The sequence below is a fragment of the Chanodichthys erythropterus genome, chromosome 22 (assembly GCF_024489055.1).
Source record: "Chanodichthys erythropterus isolate Z2021 chromosome 22, ASM2448905v1, whole genome shotgun sequence".
NCBI lineage: Eukaryota > Metazoa > Chordata > Actinopteri > Cypriniformes > Xenocyprididae > Chanodichthys > Chanodichthys erythropterus.
Window position 1 is genome coordinate 12,071,629 of NC_090242.1, and position 22,857 is coordinate 12,094,485.

Genomic DNA, 22,857 nt, shown 5'->3' on the forward strand with positions numbered 1-22,857 from the left:
GGACATTCATTGATACAATGCAATCTCTAGCTCTTTACCCTAACTCTACCCATCTGAACTAAGTGCCTAGCCCAAACCCCAAAAACCTAAACCTACCCTTTACCCAATTATAACCTGATCCTGATTTCATTTTTTTTGTGCGTGTCCCTTTAAATGAAAATGAGCTGCTGCTTCCGGCCCCCTTTCCAGAAGAGGGCGGAGCTTTAACAGCTCGTGCTTTAGTTGCTCAACAACAACAAAGCTGGACAATCTCACGCAGACAAAATGAGGATTTGTCAGTAACGGTGTTCAGCCTTACATTGTTCAAACCACTGATGGAGAAACTCGGGGAGAAGTTACAACTTTTAGAACGTATCTGGATTATATATTTTTATATATAAAACCTAATTATGGGGTTTTGAATTGCTGTTTGCATATTTTGTAAATTAATTTTGAGACGCCATAGTAAAAAGCAGATTGTCAAATTTAAAGGTACCCTAGAACTTCTTTTTAAAAGATGTAATATAAGTCTAAGGTGTCCCCTGAATGTGTCTGTGAAGTTTCAGCTCAAAATACCCCATAGATTTTTTTTAATTCATTTTTTTTAACTGCCTATTTTGGGCATCATTAACTATGCACCAATTCAGGCTGCGGCCCCTTTAAATCCTTGCACTCCCTGCCCCGGAGCCCGCGCTTGCCTTAAACAGCAAACACAAATTTCACACAGCTAATATAACCCTCAAAATGGATCTTTACAAGATGTTCGTCAAGCATGCTGCGTGCATGCATCGGATCATGTAAGTATAGTATTTATTTGGATGTTTACATTTGATTCTGAATGAGTTTGAGGCTATGCTGCGTGGCTAACGGCTAATGCTACACTGTTGGAGAGATTTATAAAGAATGAAGTTGTGTTTATGAATTATACAGACTGCAAAATGAAAATAGCGACGGCTCTTGTCTCCGTGAATACAGTAATAAACGATGGTAACTTTAACCACATTTAACAGTACATTAGCAACATGCTAACAAAACATTTAGAAAGGCAATTCACAAATATCACTAAAAATATCATGATATCATGGATCATGTCAGTTATTATTGCTCCATCTGCCATTTTTCGCTATTGTTCTTGCTTGCTTACCTAGTCTGATGATTCAGCTGTGCTCATCCAGACGTTCTGCCCTTGTCTAATGCCTTGAACATGGGCTGGCATATGCAAATATTGAGGGCGTACACCCCGACTGTTACGTAACAGTCGGTGTTATGTTGAGATTCGCCTGTTCTTGAGATATGTTGAGATTCTGTTCCTGGTCTTTTAAACAAATGAGATTTATATAAGAAGGAGGAAACAATGGAGTTTGAAACTCAGTGTATGTCTTTTCCAAGTACTGAACTCTTGTTATTCAACTATGCCAAGATAAATTCAATTTTTGAATCTAGGGCACCTTTAAGAAAACTTCTGGAACTTTTTTTTCTCCAAACTATATACAGTACAAAATTTTATACAAACTGTAAACTTTGCGAACAACAAACTCAAACACTCAAAGTTTAAGCAATTTTATTTAAAAAATGTAAACATAAAAAAAAAAATGATATTTTAAAAAAGAAAATACAATTTTGTATTTTTTTTTCCCAATAGAAATACTCAGGAGAAGAACATGGAATTATAAATATATAAATTTACATATCTCCTGACCCAAACTTACCCATGGAGAGACCATACAGCTGCACTTACACCAAGATTAAATGAGAGAAATACATTGAAAAACATTATGAATCATTCTAAGCACCCGGTCATCCTCCATAAAACGCCATTTTGGCCAAACAGAAGTTTGTGGGTTTGAAATTGTGCTTCTCTACATGCTCTTTAAGTGGATTGAACATGTTAAAATTGTTCAGACTCTTTGATCAGTGCGGCAGTTGTTCATTTAGACACCAGATATTGGTTTCACTTGGATCCAGCCCATCTTTAAATGATCATCTAGTTTTCCTGGCAAGCACCTAATAAAAACACACATAAGATGTTTTTCTTATTTTATCTATTGAAACGGATTGTACAGATAAGTTTCATACACTTAAATATATGCTTACAGGCTCCAATACGCTCCTCCAGGAATCCGACCTGCTCGCTGAGCGAGTCGATACGGTCTAGTTGCTGCAGAGAATGCGACAGGAAGTTGGTCCTCTCAGGCAGGAAGCTGTTACTGTCTCCCACACCATCCAAGGGGAAGAGTGTGGTAAAGGGAGCCAGAACCATCTCTAGTTTCTACACACACACACAGAGAGGAAGGTATTCTTACATTTGAGGACATTGAAATTATGACTAAACATTAAACAAATAGCAAATATGAGAATAAGGTTTTATTTGTTGACATTAGTTAACTACAGTTAGTTAAACTAGAAATGAAAAATACTTCTACAGCATTTATTGATCTTAGTTCGTTTAAAATATTTCATATATATATATTATATATACTGTATTTTTAAGAAACCCTCAATGACGAAATGCGTGACTAGAAAAACAGTCTGCGGGTGCATTTGAAATGTTTTAACTAATCATCTTGTAATGTAATGAACATCAGTTCTATTTTCTGAGTCTTAAAAATCATATGCAGTAAAAGACAACAATACTCAAACACTGTAAACGGTTGTAAACGGACTGGTTTCTCTCCTGTATGATTTCATGTGAGTCTCTTCAGACCTCAGAACTGAACTCCTTTCCACAAATTGATGACAAGACAATTACAAGATGTCTAATACAAGATAAAACATCTGTCAGATGCTTAGGCAACTGTTGCGCAACGAATCCTCCGCCATGGTCTTGTCAGTCATCTCGTCACGTGATCAGTGATTCCTGCTGCACTACATACGACTCTGCAGCTCATGTTGGATGAGCTGGATGGGATTGTAGTGACCGTTATCCAACTGAATTAAAGTGTAGGCGTAATTTAAATGTAGCGGTGGCATGTTCTATCCTAATTTCACCCTCACAAGCTGTCATGGCAATATCTCAAAACAGCTTTTCATCTCAACAAGAAACCTCTGCACGAGGCACAAGATCTCGTCGCACCCTTAATATACATGTACATCATGAAACTCTTCCAAGAAGCTGATTGGTTCCCTAAAAAGCCAGTTGCTTTGGGCAGTCTGTCTGATCAATCAATCTGCTTGTTCTATCTACGAAACCCATTTATTTCTGCTCTGAACCAGCACAACTCAGTGCATTGCGCCATGGGAATTTGCCCTCCACCTTCCCCAGCACCACCTGCCTAGATCGGCTATAGGGTTCTCCTTACTTTCCTTTCAGCAGCTTGTAACCTATTCATATTCACTGTATTTATGTTCATGTTTTGGCAGTAGCCTTGACTGATGCCTGCAGCAGCATATTCTATATTTTATCATCAAAATATATTATTATCATTACAAAATACATTTGAGGTGAAAACTGCATGTCACCAAATAAGGAACATGAAATTTAATATGCATATTAATGTTTTAAACTTCTGTTTTATCCTTACATAATGCATACCTTTTTAAAGTTTTAACAGTACATACTTTGCAGTATGTGAATATTGTTTTGCTTATATCTTAATTTAGTGAGGTTATTGACTGCTAACGTATTTATTAACATTTTTAAATGACTTTAAATTATACATAAACCTTTTGGAAGTGCTGAGCTGAAAACGGAATATTTAAAAGCACTGAAATTAATATAACTTTTTTTCTGACAACTAATGCTGTTATTAATGTGACTATTTAATTCCTCTGTGGCACTGACTAAACAAAAACAAACTATTCTTTACAAGCAATATCTGCCAAACACACTCTTTCCACCAACAAAGATGGTTAAGACCTGTATCTGTGTGTTATTTTTCAGAACCTGTGATGTGTGAGGTTGACTACTGCTTTTAATTAAACCATTAGCGAGGCTTTGAACCAATAACCTCTCTTGGCAAACATGCTACAGTTTCCTGTCGTTTGAAGTAGGATGTGTCCTGAGGGTGAGTGTGTGTGTGTGTGTGTGTGTGTGTGTGTGTGTGTGTGTGTGTGTGTGTGTGTGTGTGTGTGTGTGTGTGTGTGTGTGTTTCTGACCTGCTCAAGGAGCTCCACTCTGTTTTTAAGCATCTGAACTTCTTCGGTAACGTTCTCCACCAATCCCAAACCTCCACCTTTAAGAACAAAAGAAATACACACACACACACACACACACATTATAGATGGACCACACACACACACACTGACATTCAGTCTTCATTAAAACCCTATTTGTGATGTTTTAAGATCCAGGCTTTGAACATAAATAATGCTTTTATTCAGACAACATGCAAACACACTTCCAGAAAGCAATGTTTTATGTTATATTTCTGAATGTTCTCTGCTTGCTTGAATCCATGATTAATATCCGAAGCGCTCCCAGAGCAGACCAAAGACCTCAGAAGAATAGAAAGACAGACGTAAATAAATATAGAAAGAGAGAATGAGCAGAGGGGGTGACAAAGGAGGGAAGTTTGAGGTTTGGCAAGAATATGATGCAAATACTTATGCAGTCGGGTCCAAAAGTCTGAGACCACTAGTGAATATTTTTGTTCTTTGTTCTTTGTTTTTAACATAAATTATATTATCTGCATAGTGGTTTGAGTAAAATTTTAATGTTTATTTTAGTGTTCTATATATTTTTAATTATTTATTTAATAACTTATAAATAAATAATGTATTTTATTTATTACATTATTTATCAAACAAATTATGTATTTAATTTATTTGCTGTTTATTTGTTTTTTCATTTCTTTTATTACATTATTTTATTTATTAACTAAAGTATTTTATTTATAAAATTTATTTATTAAATAATGTATTATTTACTCAATTATTTATTACACATATTATATATTTTATTTTATTTGCTGTTTATTTTTATTTCTTTTATTACATTATTTCGTTTATTTTAAAATTATTTAAGTATTTAAATTATTAAATTATTTATTAAATAAAATATTTTTTATACATTTTTAAAAAAATATTTTTAAATTATTTATTAAATTAAAAATATTTATTTATTAAATAAATAATGTATTTATTCTTTTTTTATGTGCCGTTTTGTATTCCATTTTTTTCTTTTATGACAGCAGCATTCAGATTGGCCTGAAGAAAATCTGATGACCAAAATATTATTTTACAGCATAATTTGAGATGTCCAAAAGAGCATCTTGAGCTTCAGTGGAAGCAGGGACATCCGACCATCTTTGCCAAGAGTCACATGTCATTAGTTTATTGTGACCTAGAAAGAGTGCAGAATCTGAAACATTTCTTCAGGTTACATCACACAGTATCTTTTTGCTTAAAATGATTTTAAAAAAATCTACAACTTAGGGATTTTTAAAATTTTAACCTGAAAATGAACAGTGTTCTCAGACTTTTGCACTCCACAGTACATGAATTCAGGTCATATTTCATCACAGTAAGGGGTAACCGATGACTGTGATTGGTTCTTATGTAAACAGATGTGATTAAGACCCAATCACATCAGAGATTAGCCCAGTAAGTCCAGCCCCTTGGCTGTTGTTCTGAATGTTTTAGGTTGTGTGCTCTATCAATCTAAAAACTAGTCAATGGGTCACACACACACACACACACACACACACACACACACACACACACATTTTCCTCAGCGTTTGATTTGGCTGGTTCTACAGACACACACGCACACTGAAGCTCAGTCAATCTGTCCCAGATGTGTGTGTTATGAAGACACGTGGGAGAGAGCGAGAGAAGCTTTGTGTGTGTGATTTGTGTGAGGGAAAACAGTGACCCCCAGCAGTCTGAGTTTGATAGATCTGGAATGCGAGCTGCGAACTGAGCCAAAGCGAAAACAGAGACACAGCAGCTACAAATCGTATTCAGCCTCCTTAAAAGCACAATCACCATCATCATACAGCTAAACATTCAGCAATCTGATGACACTAATGTAGTTTTAAACTCAAGGTTTCAGGGACTTTGGGCCCCATAAACTCAACAAAGTTGCTGATGAGGTCAAAATGACTTTATAACTAGAGATCAGGGCTCTCTCTCTGTTTTTGTCTTTCTCTGATCCTTTAGATTTAAATAAAATAACATTTTAAGTCAAAATGCAAAATATGCTAAATCAGCAAGTCGTAGAAATGCACAACAATGGATGGAAAAACTGTAATCATCTGGAATTAGCTATCACTGTCATCAAAAAATAAAATAAAAAAGATCAAATAAAAAAGACTTTATACTTTTTATAAATACTCTTTATACTTTGTTATTTATATATTTTTATTACATTAATTTGATAATTTTTACATTAATTTTAATTTTGATAATTTTTTAATAATTTTGATAAATTTAAAAAAATGATAATAAAAAATGCTTACACTGTTTGAAAGACATCTCATATTATTATAGCTTAATTAATATTAATATTAATTATAATTATTAGTTTAAACTCTTAAATTAGAAATTATAATTATCAGTTTAAATAATTAATACTTTATTAAAAACAATATTTTTAATAAAAATGAAGTTTTAAATAGTAATATTTCAAAAGGATAAAAATGACAAAAGCACACAAAAACATAATTACTCAAATTTAAACTAAAAGGAAATTTTAAAAAAGCTAATTAAAAATATTAATAAAAACAACAATATTGTATAAATAATACTAAAATAACACTGGTACAAGAGAGTCAAATTATAGACAGAAAAGTGCAAGTAAATCAGTAATGTTTAATTTATAAATAAATAAATGTTGTTTGTTCATTTTTAATCATTATTATAATTTATAAATAATTAAATATTGGTGTAAACTGTGGTTACCAAGCTAAATGTTTAAGTGTAAGCAAACTACTCTACTCTAAAAAATTAAATAAAATGAAAAAAATATATATATAATAATAATAAAAATGCTTACACTATTTGAAAGACATCTCATTTTATTATAGTGTAAATAAATAATATTTATATGAATTATTATTATGTTTAAACTGTAAAATATGTTTTTATTTATTAATTAAATTTTTTAGTTAATTTTGACAGTAACTGTAGCAAGCAACATATTTGGTGTAAACTGTGTTTACCATGCTACATGTTTATAAGGGAACTACTCTTGCTGGTGACAGGTTTAGAGTAAACTGAGCTTCTGCACCTTGAGTCCCAGTGGACGTCCCACCAGACAGATGTCGATGACTCCGGGTGGATCGGGGTCAAACTCAACAACACTGAGGCTTGACCAGCGTGGGAACAGAGAAACTAGCGTGTGAGGTCACTTAAAGGTTTACTTTGAAATATTTTTCCTTATATATCTAAAAATAAATAAAGAAATTAAGCTTTCCCATAGAGACAAGGTTTTCAACAAACCCTGGTTTACATTAGATTACTTTACTACTAGCTTTCAGCTGCCTGGATTCAGACATTATTGTTCAGATTTAAAAATGTACTGCTCTCTTCTACTGAGCAAACTCCAGGAATGTGTGTTTGAGCTCCAGCCAACAATCAGAACGAGTGGCGATTATTTTAGCCTGTCGCTTGGAAACAGATAACATTACTATTTAGGGCCAGAGGAGGTTCTGTTCTTGCTGTTATTTTAAATCATAGACAGATATGAAATAGTGTAGGGAGAGAAAAGATGAAGAAACAAAGGAAAAGAGGGGAGAAGAGCGAGACGCTGCCAACAAAGACACAAGCTAAGTTTTGGCATAATATAGAGACAGACAAAGGGAGAGTATGATGTTCAGTAGGTTCTCATACACTGTAAAAAAGAATTGTTGGTTTAACATAAAAAAGTAAGTTACCTGGTTGCCTTAAAAATTTGAGTTCCCGAATTCCAGAAAAGTTGGGAGGTTTTTTAAAAATGAATAAAATGAAAGACTTTCAAATCACATGAGCCAATATTTTATTCACAATAGAACATTGATAACATAACAAATGTTTAAACTGAGAAATTTGACACTTTTATCCACAAAATGAGCTCACATCAAATTTGATGCCTGCTACAGGTCTCAAAATAGTTGGGACGGGGTAATGTTTACCATGGTGTAGCATCTCCTCTTCTTTTCAAAACAGTTTGAAGACATCTAAGCATCGAGATTATGAGTTTCTGGAGTTTTGGTGTTGGAAATTTGGCCCCATTCTTGCCTGATATAGGTTTCCAGCTGCTGAAGAGTTTGTGGTCCTCTTTGACATATTTTTTCCTCTATAGGTGAAAGATCTGGACAGCAGGCAGTCCAATTCAGCACCAGACTATACGACGACGCCAAGCTGTTGTAATAGCTGCAGTATGTGGTTTTGCATTGTCCTGCTGAAATACACAAGGCCTTCCCTGAAATAGATGTCGTCTGGAGGGGAGCATATGTTGCTCTAAAACCTTTATAGACCTTTCAGCATTCATAGTGCCTTCCAAAACATCCATACCATACCGTATGCACCCCCATACCATCAGAGATGCTGGCTTTTGAACTGAACACTGATAACACGCTGATAGGTCTTCCTCATCTTTAGCCCGGAGGATATGGCGTCCGTGATTTCCAACAAGAATATCAAATTTGGACTCATCTGACCATAGATCATTTTTCCACTTTGAAACAGTCCATTTTAAATCGTGCCCACAGGACACGATGGCGATTCTGGACCATGTTCACATGTGGCTTCCTTTTTGCATGATTGAGCTTTAGTTGGCATCTGCAGATGGCACGGCGGATTGTGTTTACCGACAATGATTTCTGGAAGTATTCCTGGGCCCATTTAGTAATGTCATTGACACAATCATGCCGATGAGTGATGCAGTGTCGTCTGAGGGCCCCGAAGACCACGGGCATCCAATAAAGGTCTCCGGCCTTGTCCATTACACGCTGAGATTTTTTTCTTCACTAAGCCTTTGCAATTTGACATTGAGCAACATTGTTTTCCACAATCTTTTTTCACAGATTTCATTTTACTAAAATTTAAAAAATGTCCCAACTTTTACGGAATTCCGGTTGTACATTAATGATCTAAGTTGATTTGACAAAAGAAAAAAATGTATGAAAATAATTTTTTAAAGTGTGTTAAAGAAATAAAAGACAACATATCTGTGGAGTGATTTGCTCTTAACAAATAAGGTCAATGAGAGCCATTGCAGCCGAGGCTCGTATTTTTAAAGAAACCATGGTTGGGCAGGTGGTCTTTTATTGCTGTGTGGAGGCAGACGGATGTGGTCCAGGTTTGTGGTTGGCCAGTATGTTGTCGCTGTGGTCACCAGTCACAGTGCACTATTACTCACGGTACGAGTTGAGAGTGGCATAGCGCGTACCAAAAGTAATAATGAACCGTGAGGCTGGTCAGGGTTCCACCTGCAGGGGGCGCTAGAGGGGAAACACACTTATATACTGCAGTACAGTAGCCCAACCTTATCCATAATGACATACTGATACAGCTTAATTGTATTACCAATTAAGCCCATTTTCACATGTTTTGTTTTCAAAACGCTTGTGTACTTTTCTTCCTAAATAGTATGCAAGAGTGTCTTTATTCATAGTACTTTGCAAGCAGTATGCAAAAAGTGCTGGGATTTCTAGTGGATTTGTGAAGTATGCATCTGTGCATGCTTTATTGGTTAATATTGCCCACAACCCCTTGTGCAATGGAAAAGGGGAATCTGAAACCGTTCTTTTCCCACATTTTCAGTTGCAGAAAAGTGGTCTGGAATGTGACTGCCATAGTAGTTTATAAATGTATGAACTTATAATGAATTATAAACTAATGAATTTAGATAGATGCGAACAGGGTTCTGTGGTATTGCAATGAAATTTTAAGATATAGTCATGTGGCCCAATGCTTCCAAACTCAAAAATATGTGTAGTTTGTCCTGATGTCATTACAAAAAAGTACATAATTTTAGTGTGTATTAGAAATAAGCAAACTGGGGAGCAATTAATATATTATATATATATATATATTTGATAATCTTACTATTTATTCTGAAATGTATTCGAAAGTTTGACTGGTATCTGTCTGGAGATTCATGGTTCTTGTATCTGATACTCTGAGTTTGAGTGTTAAGCCAGTGTGGATGATGGGTTTCAACATCAGTATGTCTGCGGCTGATTATAATGCATATACACGTCTTGTCTTACCAGCATCGCTACTGGATGAGCGACCGTCTGGTTTTGGAGGAGCGACGGGCGGCGGGGAGGGGGAAGGAGTTCTTAAACACGTTATTTCATCTTCAGCCAGACTGAATCCCTCCTGACACACACACCGATAACTCCCCAGCGTATTCACACACTTCTGTGAGCAGCGATGACCTTCTTTACACTCATCCACATCTGAAAAAGAAAGACATCTTTTAAAAGTCTTGCGCCATGAACATAACTGTAAATGAACGTTAGTGTGTGTTTGTGAGTACCTATTTGACAGTACCGTCCTGTCCATCCTTTCAGACATGCACAGTGATTAGGCCTTATACACGACCCTCCATTTGCACAAGACTGCTCACACACCGCTACAGAGAGAGATGAATGGAAATACACACACATACGCATGTATGAATCCAAATGCGAAAACACATTCAGAGCTCACGTTAACCAACATGACTTGTAGATAGGGCCTAAAACTAACTTTTTGCCACACTTGCCAATTGCTGGTGAAATTTACCGGCCTTAAAGCGGTCCTTGATTATGATTTCACTTTTTTAACTTTAGTTAGTGTGTAATGTTGCTGTTTGAGCATAAACAACATCTGCAAAGTTATGACGTTCAAAGTTCAATTCAAATATTCAAATATTTTCTTTTACAGAAATCACTTTTTAAGTACTACAACAAATGGCTGGTAGGGACTACAACAAGCTTCTTCCTGGGAAAACCCTGCCCCTGAGAACACACAAAAAGGGGTGAGGCCATGTTGGGCTGCTTTAGAGAAGAGGAAGAGTTGTTGTAGTAGAGAGTTGTCACCATGCCGTCATTTAACACCGGACTGCTTCACAAACGACGGTCAATTCAATGCTGGATTTGTACGAAAGATTAACATGATGGCACATGCTAGTTGATGAGTTGAATCAACTCCACAGCAACTACATAAATTTATCCACTAGCCATTTAGAAACATCCAGTTTCATTCTAAAATTTGTAACTTCTTATTGAGTCTCTCCATCAGTGTCGACTCCAGTTTGAACAACGTAAGGCTGAACACGTTACTGACAATCCTCATTTTGGCTGCGTGAGATTCTCCAGTTTTGTTGTTGTTGAGCAACCGAAGCGTGAGCTGTTAAAGCTCCGCCTTCTCCTGGAAAGGGGGCAGGGAGCAGCAGCTTATTTGCATTTAAAGGGACACACAAAAGCGGCGTGTTTTTGCTCACACCCAAATAGGGGCAAATTTGACAAGCTATAATAAATGATCTGTGGGGGATTTTGAGCTGAAACTTCAGACACATTCTGGGGACACCAGGGACTTACATTACATCTTGTGAACAGGGCATTATAGGTCCCCTTTAAACATTTTGTACCAGCCATGAAACATTACAAGTTGCAAAAGTTATTCAGTCTAGAGCTTTGTCTTTTGTTGTTTGATTAACATTAAAAATACAGACAGCAGCTGGAATATTAGGCTGCTGTCACTTTAAGAGCTAATGCACGGATCCAATATACTGTTACACATGCGTTTTCCTCCTCAACTGTTTACATTCAGTTAAGTCATAACTGACTTAGAGTCTGCCAAGACTGGCATTTTGACATACTTTTCTTTGAATATGTCTGTTCAAGCGCAAGAAGACGTGAAAGAGAGCTCAATTCAGTATTCGCACGCGGTCTGAGATGCAGATTTCTGGGCGCTCGCTTAGAATGTTTGCTCACAGAAAACTTCCCACACAGTGTGCGAGTAATAAATTGAGTTCCCTTTCTTGCAATTAAACTTTCATGCAACGCAGCACTGGCCCGTCATCTGCCCCGAATGTTGTTCATGTTCTCACAATATTGCATTGTTAGAAGAATTCGTAAAAAAAGTTACCAGCCGATTGACACTGTTTCATATACTCTGCATCAAATTTTTACTCGCATTTGACGCTTGGCAAATGTTAATTTTAGGCCCTGCTTGTAGACCTCCATTTACCTTGGTTACAGCTGTGTGAATGTATACGTCGCCATCCCGGACAGCATTCTGGGTAGATGTGTACATTAGGAGCTGCTCTGCTCACCTGCCTGTAAGAAACCCTGTAGATTGTCCTGTAAAACACATAGTCCAGTCAAATATGGTACATTATGCAGTATAATATATATATTTCTTGTGTTTTGTGTGTTCTTACTTGTACGTGCTACACATGCGGTGGTTTTGGCACATGGTGATGTAAGGTTTGTGTACAGGCTGAAGGAACGACTCTGTGCTGTAGGACACACGGCGACTCCACGCATCTCCAACACACACTCTCCTCCTGAAACACACACACACAAATATTGCTTATATTTACATTATCATTCAAAAGTTTGGGGTCAGAAAGTTTATGCTCACCAAGGCTGCATTATTTGATCAAAACAGAGTAAAAACAGGAATATTTTATATTATTATTACAATTGAAAATACTAAAATGCAATTTAGTCCTGTGATCAAAGCTGAATTTTCAGCATCATTACTCCAGTCTTCTGTGTCACATGATCCTTCAGAAATCATTCTAATATGCTGATTTGCTGCTTAAGAAACATTTTTTATTATTTTTAGTTGAAAACTAAAAATAATATATATATATATATATATATATATATATATATATATATATATATATATATATATATATATATATATATATATATATATACACTGTATATATATTTTTTATTATTTAGATTATTTATAAATATTGTGAAATGTGTATGTGTATAGCTTGTGTAATCATATCTTGACTCAAAATTATTATAATTTTTTTAATATTATATTATAATATTATTATTTTATATTATATTATATTATATTATATGAATGTGTGTTGAATATAATGCTGGGAAAGACATTTGCATTGTTGTTTGTGTATCAAAAGCTTGCTGTCCATCAGTTCTAACTGGACATGACTGACTGATGTAATTAGCTGCTATTATATGCATTGACCTTTAACCTTATAATGACCCATGACCCCACTGAGGCCCAAGAGCAAGTGAATTGACACTTCCTGACACTACTGCTGCGTTTAAAATCATGTACTAAGTACTACATTTGAATTTACTTCACGACCGTTCTATAAAGTATGTTCTATATAGAGTGAATATGGGTAGTATGAATGAAATTCAGACACACTACATCTGCTATGTTGTTACTGTCATGTGACCTTCCAGCTTCAGTTGTGTCACTTCACTTCCTTTCATAAATCCCCTCCCATGGCCTCATGGGACAGTAAAGTGTCTACCAAATGTCTATCAGAATCTCGGTAGAAGTACAGTAGTTGGTCTTCCGGGGAATTTTTGAATGTTTTCTGACATACTACTCTTTTGGCGTACTGTTTTTCACCTACTAAATAGTAGGGAAGTATTCGATTTCAGACAAAGTCACTACTGTGTGTATGTATGTATGTGAGCCGTTACCCGTGGGGACCGTGAATCTGAGGTGTGCAGGTCACATGCAGGAGAAACAGAGAGGAGGAGAGCAGGACTGCTGTGTACATGTCTCTCTCTCTGTCTATCTGTCGCTCTCTCTCTCTCTCGGGTGTGTCTGACAGCAGGAAGAGAGACTTTCAGGTGTGTCTGTCTCAGCTACCTGAGATAGATAGATAGATAGATAGATAGATAGATAGATAGATAGATAGATAGATAGATAGATAGATAGATAGATAGATAGATAGATAGATAGATAGATAGATAGATAGATAGATAGATAGATAGATAGATAGATAGATAGATAGATAGATTGATTGATTAGAGTCTTAAAGGTACAGTAGCAATAACATATAATTAAATAATATATAATAAAAATAATATACTGTATAATAATAGCAATAACATATGAAAATAAAAAAAATCAATAAATATAATAAATGTTATGACATTTAAGATGAAAATGCCCACAGAGTATGGTATTGTCTTTATCTAAGATCTTTGCCTAGAGAGCACTGAACTAGTCTTTACGAAATGTTATTTCTGCTATACTTCCTTACTGAACAGCTGGATCCCATCATACTGTACATACAGCACACAGAACTGTTCTTCAGATAGACATTATGAATTAAAACATGCAGTTTGTAACCATTTCCCATAAGCACACAGTTATGACCTGTTTCATGTTAAAACATTAGAGAGTTAATGCACTTTTAAAGGCAGAAAATTAATCATCATTATGTAGTGCATTTGTTACAAATCACAGCTGATTGAATCAAGCATGGCTCTAAGAAACGTGTGTTTACTTAAAAACACACACATGCTTTATAACAGTACTGACGATTTAAAATCAGATCATAACTCATAACGCAGCTATGTGGTTTCATTTTCATTTGGGTGTAATGAAGCCACATTTCTGTGTTTCCATCTATAACATGGAGATTTCAGGTTAAACATTATTTTAAGAAGAACATGTTATTAAAAACATGGCATTGATTACTGAAACAGCGTTTAGCATGTCGTCCCACCACACACACACACACATGAACAAATCAGTTTCAGATGAAAATGAGACTTTACAAAGCCAACTATATTAAAAGTCATTTCTCTTCCTGAAGTTCATTGTAACTTGTATGCGCATGTACACACACGTGTGTTCTCTCATCTTGAACAGCTTACAGTAATCATTAGGTTATTGCTGGTTTAATGAGTTCAGGTTTAGAGCGCGGTGTAAAACAGGTCTCAGTGTTCCCTAGAGAGCTTTTGACAACAAGCCTAAAGCCTCAGCTATTATACCTACCACACCTGAGTATGTGTGTGTACAGGCTTGGAGGGCCAGATATCCTCACTTATATAGTGAAACAGTATGACATCCGACCAGCGAGGCCATTTTACTGGGCCTCACTAATTAAAAAGGCTTATAAATCTATTAAAAAAAATGTATTAGGGGTAGAGCTTGGGTTAGACCATAGAAAATATAATTAACCTGATATAAAATCAGTGGATGTCTATGCAGTGTCCTCACTAATAGTGACACAAGAGGCTGTGAAGATGATTGTGCATGTGTGTTTGTGTAAGAAGCACTTTAAACGAGCTCTCATCTCATATTTTCTGGAGATTAATGACCCATCTTATCCCTGATCTATGCGTAATGATTTTGACTGTTAAAACTGGATCTGGTACTAAATGTTTTTTGATTTACCTCAGTGATGGAGCAAGTTATTTTTAAAAGTTATATTTTTGGGTTTAAAAGAAAAAAAGATATTGTCCAAATGTGACTAATAAGATTAAAGTACTGCAGTACATCTTTATTTGTAATTTAGTGTTGTCAAAAGCAGGCCTACCGAACGTGAAACCAAGTCGGTGCAGAAATTTTTAATTTTAAATGTGACGCTTTGAGCGCTGTTGAGTGGATTAGTAAAAACACCTCTGATTGGCCATTGTGTTCATGTGCTCATCAAATCTGTCTGTGATTGACTACAATGATCAACGCTTCAAAAACATGTTGTAAATAGACACCAATGACGCACTTACACAGATACACACGGGAGCATTGCTTTCAAAACACTCCCGTTCCCGCTTTCAAAATGCTTTCAAATTCAAACACTTCTGTGTTTTAAAATGCTCCCATCATATTTTTAAAATGTCAGTACCAACTCTGTATCACGGTCGGTACTTTTGACAACATTACATTGTCATTAACTTAACAACAAGCTAACATACAGTAAAGGTCACATAGGGTGTGTCCCAATTAGGGCTGACCGATAAATCGCATGTGATTATCATGCGCATTTCGTCAGTAAAGCCGGTTCCCTGATTGCCGCTAAATCACCATCACCTGCTTTCAAATGGAGCGGCATTTAATAGACAGAGCCATAGATCACTGACAAGCCACGCAATATCGCGTTCATTATCGAAGGCGATTCATCTGCGATATGAACGTAATATTGCGTAGCTTGTCAGTGATCTATGGCTCTGTCTATTAAATGCCGCCCCAGTTGAAAGCAGGTGATGGCGATTCACCGGTAATCAGGGAACCGGCTTTACTGATGAAATGAGTGTGACAATCGCATGCGATATATCGGTCAGCCCTAGTCCCAATTTGTGTACTTATGCACTATTCTATTTCGTTTTGTAGTACCTATAAATAGTGAGAGTAGCGTGTTTGTAACAGACATTGGTCGGTAAGAGCTGTACGTGTAAACTTCACTGTCCTGATCTCAAGAGGCACTCTAGTGACTGACGCTAGAAACTGCACTCTTTACCCCCCTTGTTAGAGCACCCGACTCCCATGCCGGCGTACCTGGGTTCGAGTCCCACTTAGAGCGGGTGGTTCGAACAGGAGTCACATGTTCACACTGAAAAGTGTTGAATGTTGGACACTTCATGCACTCAACGGTCACAGCCAGTGTTGCCAAGTCTGCAGTATTGTCGCAGAATTGTCTACTTTAACACTGTAGTTTTTCATATCCACGGGTTGAAGCGACACCAAATAACATGATATTTAGCCCCTGGAAAGTGAATTTTACCAGGGGAACCCAGCCAAAAACGTGGACCGCCCCCCGAAAAGCAATTGGGCTAGTTTTGGGCTAGTTTTGAATAGCAATCGGGCAGGTTTTGTTGTGAAAACCTGGCAACCCTGGTCACAGCTTTAAAGTCCACATGAACCGGAAGTTGCAAATGTCTTTTCTCCAGTGTTGTGACGTATTTCCAAGTGAAACGGAATATTGAATAGAGGGCAGGGTTTTACTTTAGCGCTCCTCCTCTCCGTCTCTCGCTCATAGCAGACTAACGGTTGGAGGGGAGTGGTTTAAGCGTTTTCAACCCAAGCCATCAAACTGATGTTATCAGAGAAGGAACGCCATTCCAGACTGGAAGTAACTTTTCAGATTTTGATTAAAGATTACCGCGACAAACTATTTTTTTCTGTGTATTAACTTGCATGGATTAATTGTTCACCACAAGCCTTGTAATATGCGCTAACAAACAAGAGGGGCTGAAAGACTGATTGTGAATGACAAAATAACCTTATAAACTTCATACCCTACACAGATGAGTGCATAAGTACATGGTGGATAGTGCATCATTTGGGACACAACCATAATTTCCCTGTCTCCTAATCTAAGATACACCATTTTGACAAAAGAATCACATGTACAATTTATGCAAGAGACAATCCCAGAACATTCAGTGGTGAAATAAATTCCACCCAAGATGGTGAGCAAAGCAAGAGAAATATCAGTTATGAATAAACTTGTTTCATTCAGTAACAAATTGAATAAAAAAACTTTCAATCCTTTAACCCAATATTTTTTGAGCATGTGTTGTTAGCTTAGCAACATTCGCACAGAAATTCAAGTGAACTGCCAGTAATGGTGTGTACAACTGGCTAATCGTGTGTGATTCAACATCTCAGGTGTGTTACCGTGTTTCTGTATGTGTGTCTGGTTGTTAATATCAGATTTGTTAAGATAACAACACTTTCCACAGCACTGAGCCCCTCTACAGCAGCTGGTGAGCTTTGAAATCACAACCTAAGGATTGTGATTCAGATAACGTTCTCAGTGTCGGCAGTTTGAGTCGGAGGACCCACCGCAGAACATTTGACACCACAATGAGGCAGTAAACTGATTTAGGACTTCTGGATGACTTTCATACAAATCTCCTGCCAAACACTTAATGGTTCCTACAGGTCCATATACCTGCAGACTGTTTGAGTTACAGAAAGTATATACGTGTGCGTCTCTCATAATTTATCTGATTGCCCTCATATGTAAACACTTACCACGTGTCTTATATAAATGCTGCCAGATCTCTGACTCACAGTCTCTGAGCGGTCACATGCGTTAAACATCAAAAACAAACTATAGTTTACTTGCTCGTGATGTTAAGCGAAGATAATCATCTATTAGTTATGGTTAATGACAATAAAGTAGATATTATGGTGCAAACTTTCAGCACTTTCTGCCCAACAGTAATCATTGAATTGCAAAGCATAGTACATATAAGTGCAAAATGTACGTTTAAACACAATGCCAAACCCCAAAAAAGCCTCAAAGTGAACGTAAAACACTGTATGTCAACACACACCGACATTTAGATCCACATCACTGCATATAATCACAAATAATGGCACTAATTAGAAGCGGAAGCTGTTAAGACTAACGGAGGGCCAGCCTTTAGTGTGCATGTTTATATTTGGAATGGAATGCTAGAATACTGCTTAATGTGCAGTATATACTGCATACTATTGCTTAAAAAGTAGCAATAATGCAAAAATATATCATGCAATATGCATTTATAAAAGTAGTTTGCTACAGTGTTATCACTAAAATTAATTCAGTAAGGGATGTCTAGTGATGATAAATTTGACATATTAGTTTAAAACTGTGTTGGCGCTTAAAAAAAAACCCTACTGCACAGTATGCAGCTATCTAGTATTCCATTTTAAAAAGCAGTTACCTTCATCCATCACACTGGAAACTGAAGATCAAGCATTTTGGCTAAGTTATCTGAATATTTTATGCAAACTATTCACAGTATGCATGCTAAATAAATCAGCAAGGTGTGTAAGTATGCTCTAAAAAATGCTGGGTTAAAAACAACCCAAGTTGGGTTGAAGATAGACAGTGACTGGGTTGATTTAACCCAGCGGTTGGGTTAAATGTTAAATGTCTGTGCAGTTCTATTTAACCCAATATTGTTTAAAAATGACTATATGGCTGACTTAAAATGAACCTAAAATAGGTTGGAAATTAAAAATCAGACCCATAGAGGCAACAATAATAATCAAAAGGTGAACATTTATTAATAAGCAATTTGATAAATGTTTATTGTTTAATTATTATTCATTAAACATATTAATAAATGTTAATTTTCAACATAATTTGGTTCATTTTAAACAAGCAATACAGTAATTTTTAAACAATAGTTGAGTTAAATAAAACTATCCAGCACGTTTGGCAAACATTTAACCCAACCGCTGGGTTAGTACATTTTCAACCCAACCTTTTTTTAGTGTATAGTTCGCGGTCTGGCCGCTTTAACGGTAAACGACCAGCAGGCGGCGCTGTTTTCATACATTATTTGCGACCATTCACAGATTCCAGTGTTGATCCAGTTCAAGTCTCATCTAATAAAAATTATAGTAACACACACACACACACACACACACACACACAATGACCTGTACTAAGCCGTTGCATGAGCATATAGACAGTAAAGAAATGCATGATGCATGCATGAATTTACATAAACAATTTAAAATATATATTTGATTTTGTACAATGACTCACTGGATTACTCCTGTTCACGAGATTAACCGCTCGTGCGTGGATGTAAAACGGGATAGAAAGAGAGTGGTCCCCCAGCGCGTCCCAAAAACGAAGTTTCCCACCAAACTCAGAGGACAGACGTGAAATAATCTCATAAATAGTCCAAAAACATGCATGTGTGCCCAAAGTTGCACTGGCACGAGACTCCTGCGCGCGCTTCCCGAGAGCTCAGCTCTCCGTGTTTAGGAGGTTTTTTTTTTTTTTTTTTTTGCACACTCTGAGTTCTCTCACAACTGTCAAAGCTTGCAGGGGGGTAACCACACCACTACTGCCCCTCCTTCACCGGGACGTCCCGGGAGAAACACTCACGCAAGAGCTCACGGGAGACCCTGGCTCCGCGTGACGTCATCGCTGCTGGAATTCACCCGCAGCAGCTCAGTTTACCGGGTCACACACCGAGAAATACAAAAATAAACGCAAAAAAAAAAACGCAGGGAAACGCAATAAAGCTATAACCCTTTATGTTTAACGTGCAGTATATGCAATAGGCCTACTTGCTGTTAATAAATCAGTACATTAATAGCCTAAAAAGTTTGGAAACACGTGACCGTTTTTTTCTTCATGATTTTCATCATCATTATATACAATTAATTATTATAAAGTTTTGCTATAAAGACAGAACACGTTGCATTTTCATTTTAAATCGTCGTCCATTCAAAAAGTTATGTCGAGAAATTTGAATATCCTTATTTGATTGTGAATACTCTGTTTATAATATTTAATGCCTTATTACTGAACATCTCCATGCCAATGTAAATAATGTTCACACACTCACCCAGTTAATAAAATCACGTGATCTCGCGCTGAGCTCGAGGCCATTCGATCCACCTGTCGCGCGCTCTGACGCGCTTCTCCATCGTCACCATTTCTTATAAACTCTTCTTCTGTCTGATAAAGAGCACGGTGTGGTCGACGTCTCGATGCTCCCCGTGATCCGACTGGCGAGGAATGAGATGCTTTTGGGCGTTTTTCTCCTGCTTTTTATTCCGCGCTTCCTGTGGAACTCAGGAATTGGACGGACAATCCCAAACCGGAAATCCTGCAAGTGTTTGGAGCTGATAAACCCCTCTGGCCTGCACAAACACTCCCCTCATGCCCCTCAAGTCCGTATACGTTAATCATGCCTCTATCTAGGACCGCAAACACACTGTGATGATCTGTTTGGCCCTGTGATTTCAATTTAGGAATATAAGGATTATTTACCCAAAAAATTGAAGTGAAACGGTGCAGGTGTCACCTCAAAGAGCAATTTTTATCTAATCTGACTCTTAAAATGACTTTTGTTGATTACATATAATCCAAAAATCTTCATTTCTCACACAAAGCTATATTGAATGGCTTCAGAGAACACACAAGTCATTTTGGCTAATATATGAAGCTCTTTTGTTGTTGTTTTGGAGCTTGAGCACATAATTTCCCACAAAATCCCCTTGATTCTACTCGATTTCACCTGTTTTGTTCCTCAGAAGAAAGGGAGTCACTAGTGTGGTGAGTAAATGATGACGCCATTTCCATTTTTGAGCGGGCTATTCCTTTCAGGCTGGTTATATGGATGTGGGTGGGGGTTATGAGTTATGGTTTGGGGATTTGAACCATCAGATTAAATCAGTCCAGAAAAGAGGTCTATAGTAGCAATGCTTCCAGTCCTGACACTGACACTGTAATGCTTTAGGTTTATAGGGAATTAGAGCAACATTAGACTATTAAAATGATTTCAGCTTTTATTTGATCCACATTATTCTCTTGTGTGTGTTAGAGAATGAAAGACTCTGATTCTGAATATATTAAGCCAAATAAGCAGAGGAAATGGCTCTGCACAGCGCTTCCTGTGAATCAGGAAGCAGGAAGTGTGTGGAAGTGGAAGATTGTGCTTTGGGTCACAGTGAACAATGAGAGTAAGAACTTAAAGGAAAGAGTCCTGCGTCAACGTGAGAGCAGGGCGGGAAAGTGGCGGACGGGGATTTAGAGAGTGAGAGCTGAAGAGAAAGATCTCTCGTGGTTTTAAAGGAACACTCCACTTTTTTGAAAGTTTTAGAGTTAAACAGTTAAGTTTTACCGTTTTTGAATCCATTCAGCCGATCTTCGGGTCTGGTGGTACCACTTTTAGCATAGCTTAGCATAGTTCATTGAATCTGATTAGACCGTTAGCATCTCGCTCAAAAATGACCAAAGAGTTTCGATATTTTTCCTATTTAAAACTTGACACTTCTGTAGTTACATCGTGTACTAAGACCTACGGAAAATTAAAAGTTGTGATTTTCTAGGCCGATATGGCAAGGAACTATACTCTCATTCCGGCGTAATAATCAAGGAACTTTGCTGCCGAACCATTAGTGCAGCAGGCGCAATGATATTACGCAACGCTTGTGACCCCCTGCTTGCATAGGGAGCGTGCCTTGCAACCATGGAGACATTTGTGAGAGACACTGCGATAATATCATTGCGCCTGCTGCATTCATGGTTCGGCAGCAAAGTTCCTTGATTATTAGGCCGGAATGAGAGTATAGTTCCTAGCCATATCGGCCTAGAAAATCATAACTTTTTATTTTCCGTCAGTCTTAGTACACAATGTAACTACAGAAGAGTCAAGTTTTAAATAGGAAAAATATCGAAACTCTTTGGTCATTTTTGAGCGAGATGCTAACGGTCTAATCAGATTCAATGAACTATGCTAAGCTATGCTAAAAATGGTACCGCCAGACCCAGAGATCGGCTGAATGGATTTGAAAACGGTAAAACTGGAAAATTTTCAAAAAAAGTGGAGTATTCCTTTAATGTTCAGTATGATCATGCTGCAGATGCTCACCAGGGCTGTTCATATAACCTCTTCATTTACTGTGGTTAATTGTAAAAACAACAGATAATGGCCCATTTTTGTCAGAATTCCACTTTTTTGTCTTTCAGTGATCTTCATTTGAGGTCTTTTCTTAGCTCATTTAAATATAGCTACCAACCTGATCTCACAGACATTCGTATGTATTTTACAAGGTGGCTAAGTCGGATTCGTATGACCTCACTCGTACAAATTCATGTGATTTGTCTAAACCCCAGTGACGGGTAGATTTAGGGGCGGGGGTTAGGGGTAGGTCATTCGTATGAATTCATATGGATTTGGCAACTTGTATAATACATACAATTTAGCAAAAAACTTATGAATTCGTACGAATCGACCACCTCGTAAAATACGTACGATTTGGTCGTGAGATAGCGCTGGCTATACTGTTATTTGCAATTAATTTTATTAAACTAGTCAGTGTATCATTAATTAAATATTTATTTAAATTATTTAATCAAATATATTCTATCTATCAACACTACCATTCAAAACTCAGTGTTTTTTTTAAAGAATTTAATACTTTTATTCAGCAATAAATTGATCAAAAGTGACAGTAAAGACATTTATAATGTTTTCTATTTCAAATAAATGCTGTTCTTTTAAACTTTCTATTCATCAAAGCTGAATTTTCAGCATCATT

At 36.8% G+C, this 22,857-nt stretch overlaps 1 protein-coding gene across 3 annotated transcripts; it reads right to left on the bottom strand.

Moving 5' to 3' along the window:
• Positions 1-1,460: 1,460 nt before the first annotated feature.
• Positions 1,461-20,316, bottom strand: egfl7 (EGF-like-domain, multiple 7). Of its 3 annotated transcripts, none has more exons than XM_067377043.1 (9): positions 20,157-20,316; positions 13,539-13,706; positions 12,275-12,400; positions 12,082-12,194; positions 10,385-10,480; positions 10,113-10,304; positions 4,075-4,151; positions 2,074-2,248; positions 1,461-1,983 (listed from the first exon to the last, which is right to left on the bottom strand). In XM_067377043.1, exons 2-9 carry the CDS (start codon positions 13,616-13,618, stop codon positions 1,964-1,966), a joined length of 879 nt encoding a protein of 292 aa, XP_067233144.1. In that variant the 5' UTR covers positions 13,619-13,706; positions 20,157-20,316; the 3' UTR covers positions 1,461-1,963. The 3 variants fall into 3 exon arrangements, with proteins under 3 accessions (XP_067233144.1, XP_067233145.1, XP_067233143.1); XM_067377044.1 differs by lacking the exon at positions 20,157-20,316 and adding an exon at positions 19,343-19,587 and having other exon boundaries at positions 13,539-13,710; XM_067377042.1 differs by having other exon boundaries at positions 1,462-1,983; positions 13,539-13,710.
• Positions 20,317-22,857: the final 2,541 nt, after the last annotated feature.

Coding starts and splice junctions, on each gene's coding strand:
- egfl7 (XM_067377043.1), bottom strand. CDS start 13,618: ATGTACACAGCAGTCCTGCTCTCCTCCTCTCTGTTTCTCCTGCATGTG. Junction 12,195..12,274: donor CGCATGTGTAGCACGTACAA/GTAAGAACACAC, acceptor TGTGTTTTACAG/GACAATCTACAGGGTTTCTT. Junction 4,152..10,112: donor CTCATCCAGTAGCGATGCTG/GTAAGACAAGAC, acceptor TTGTTCTTAAAG/GTGGAGGTTTGGGATTGGTG.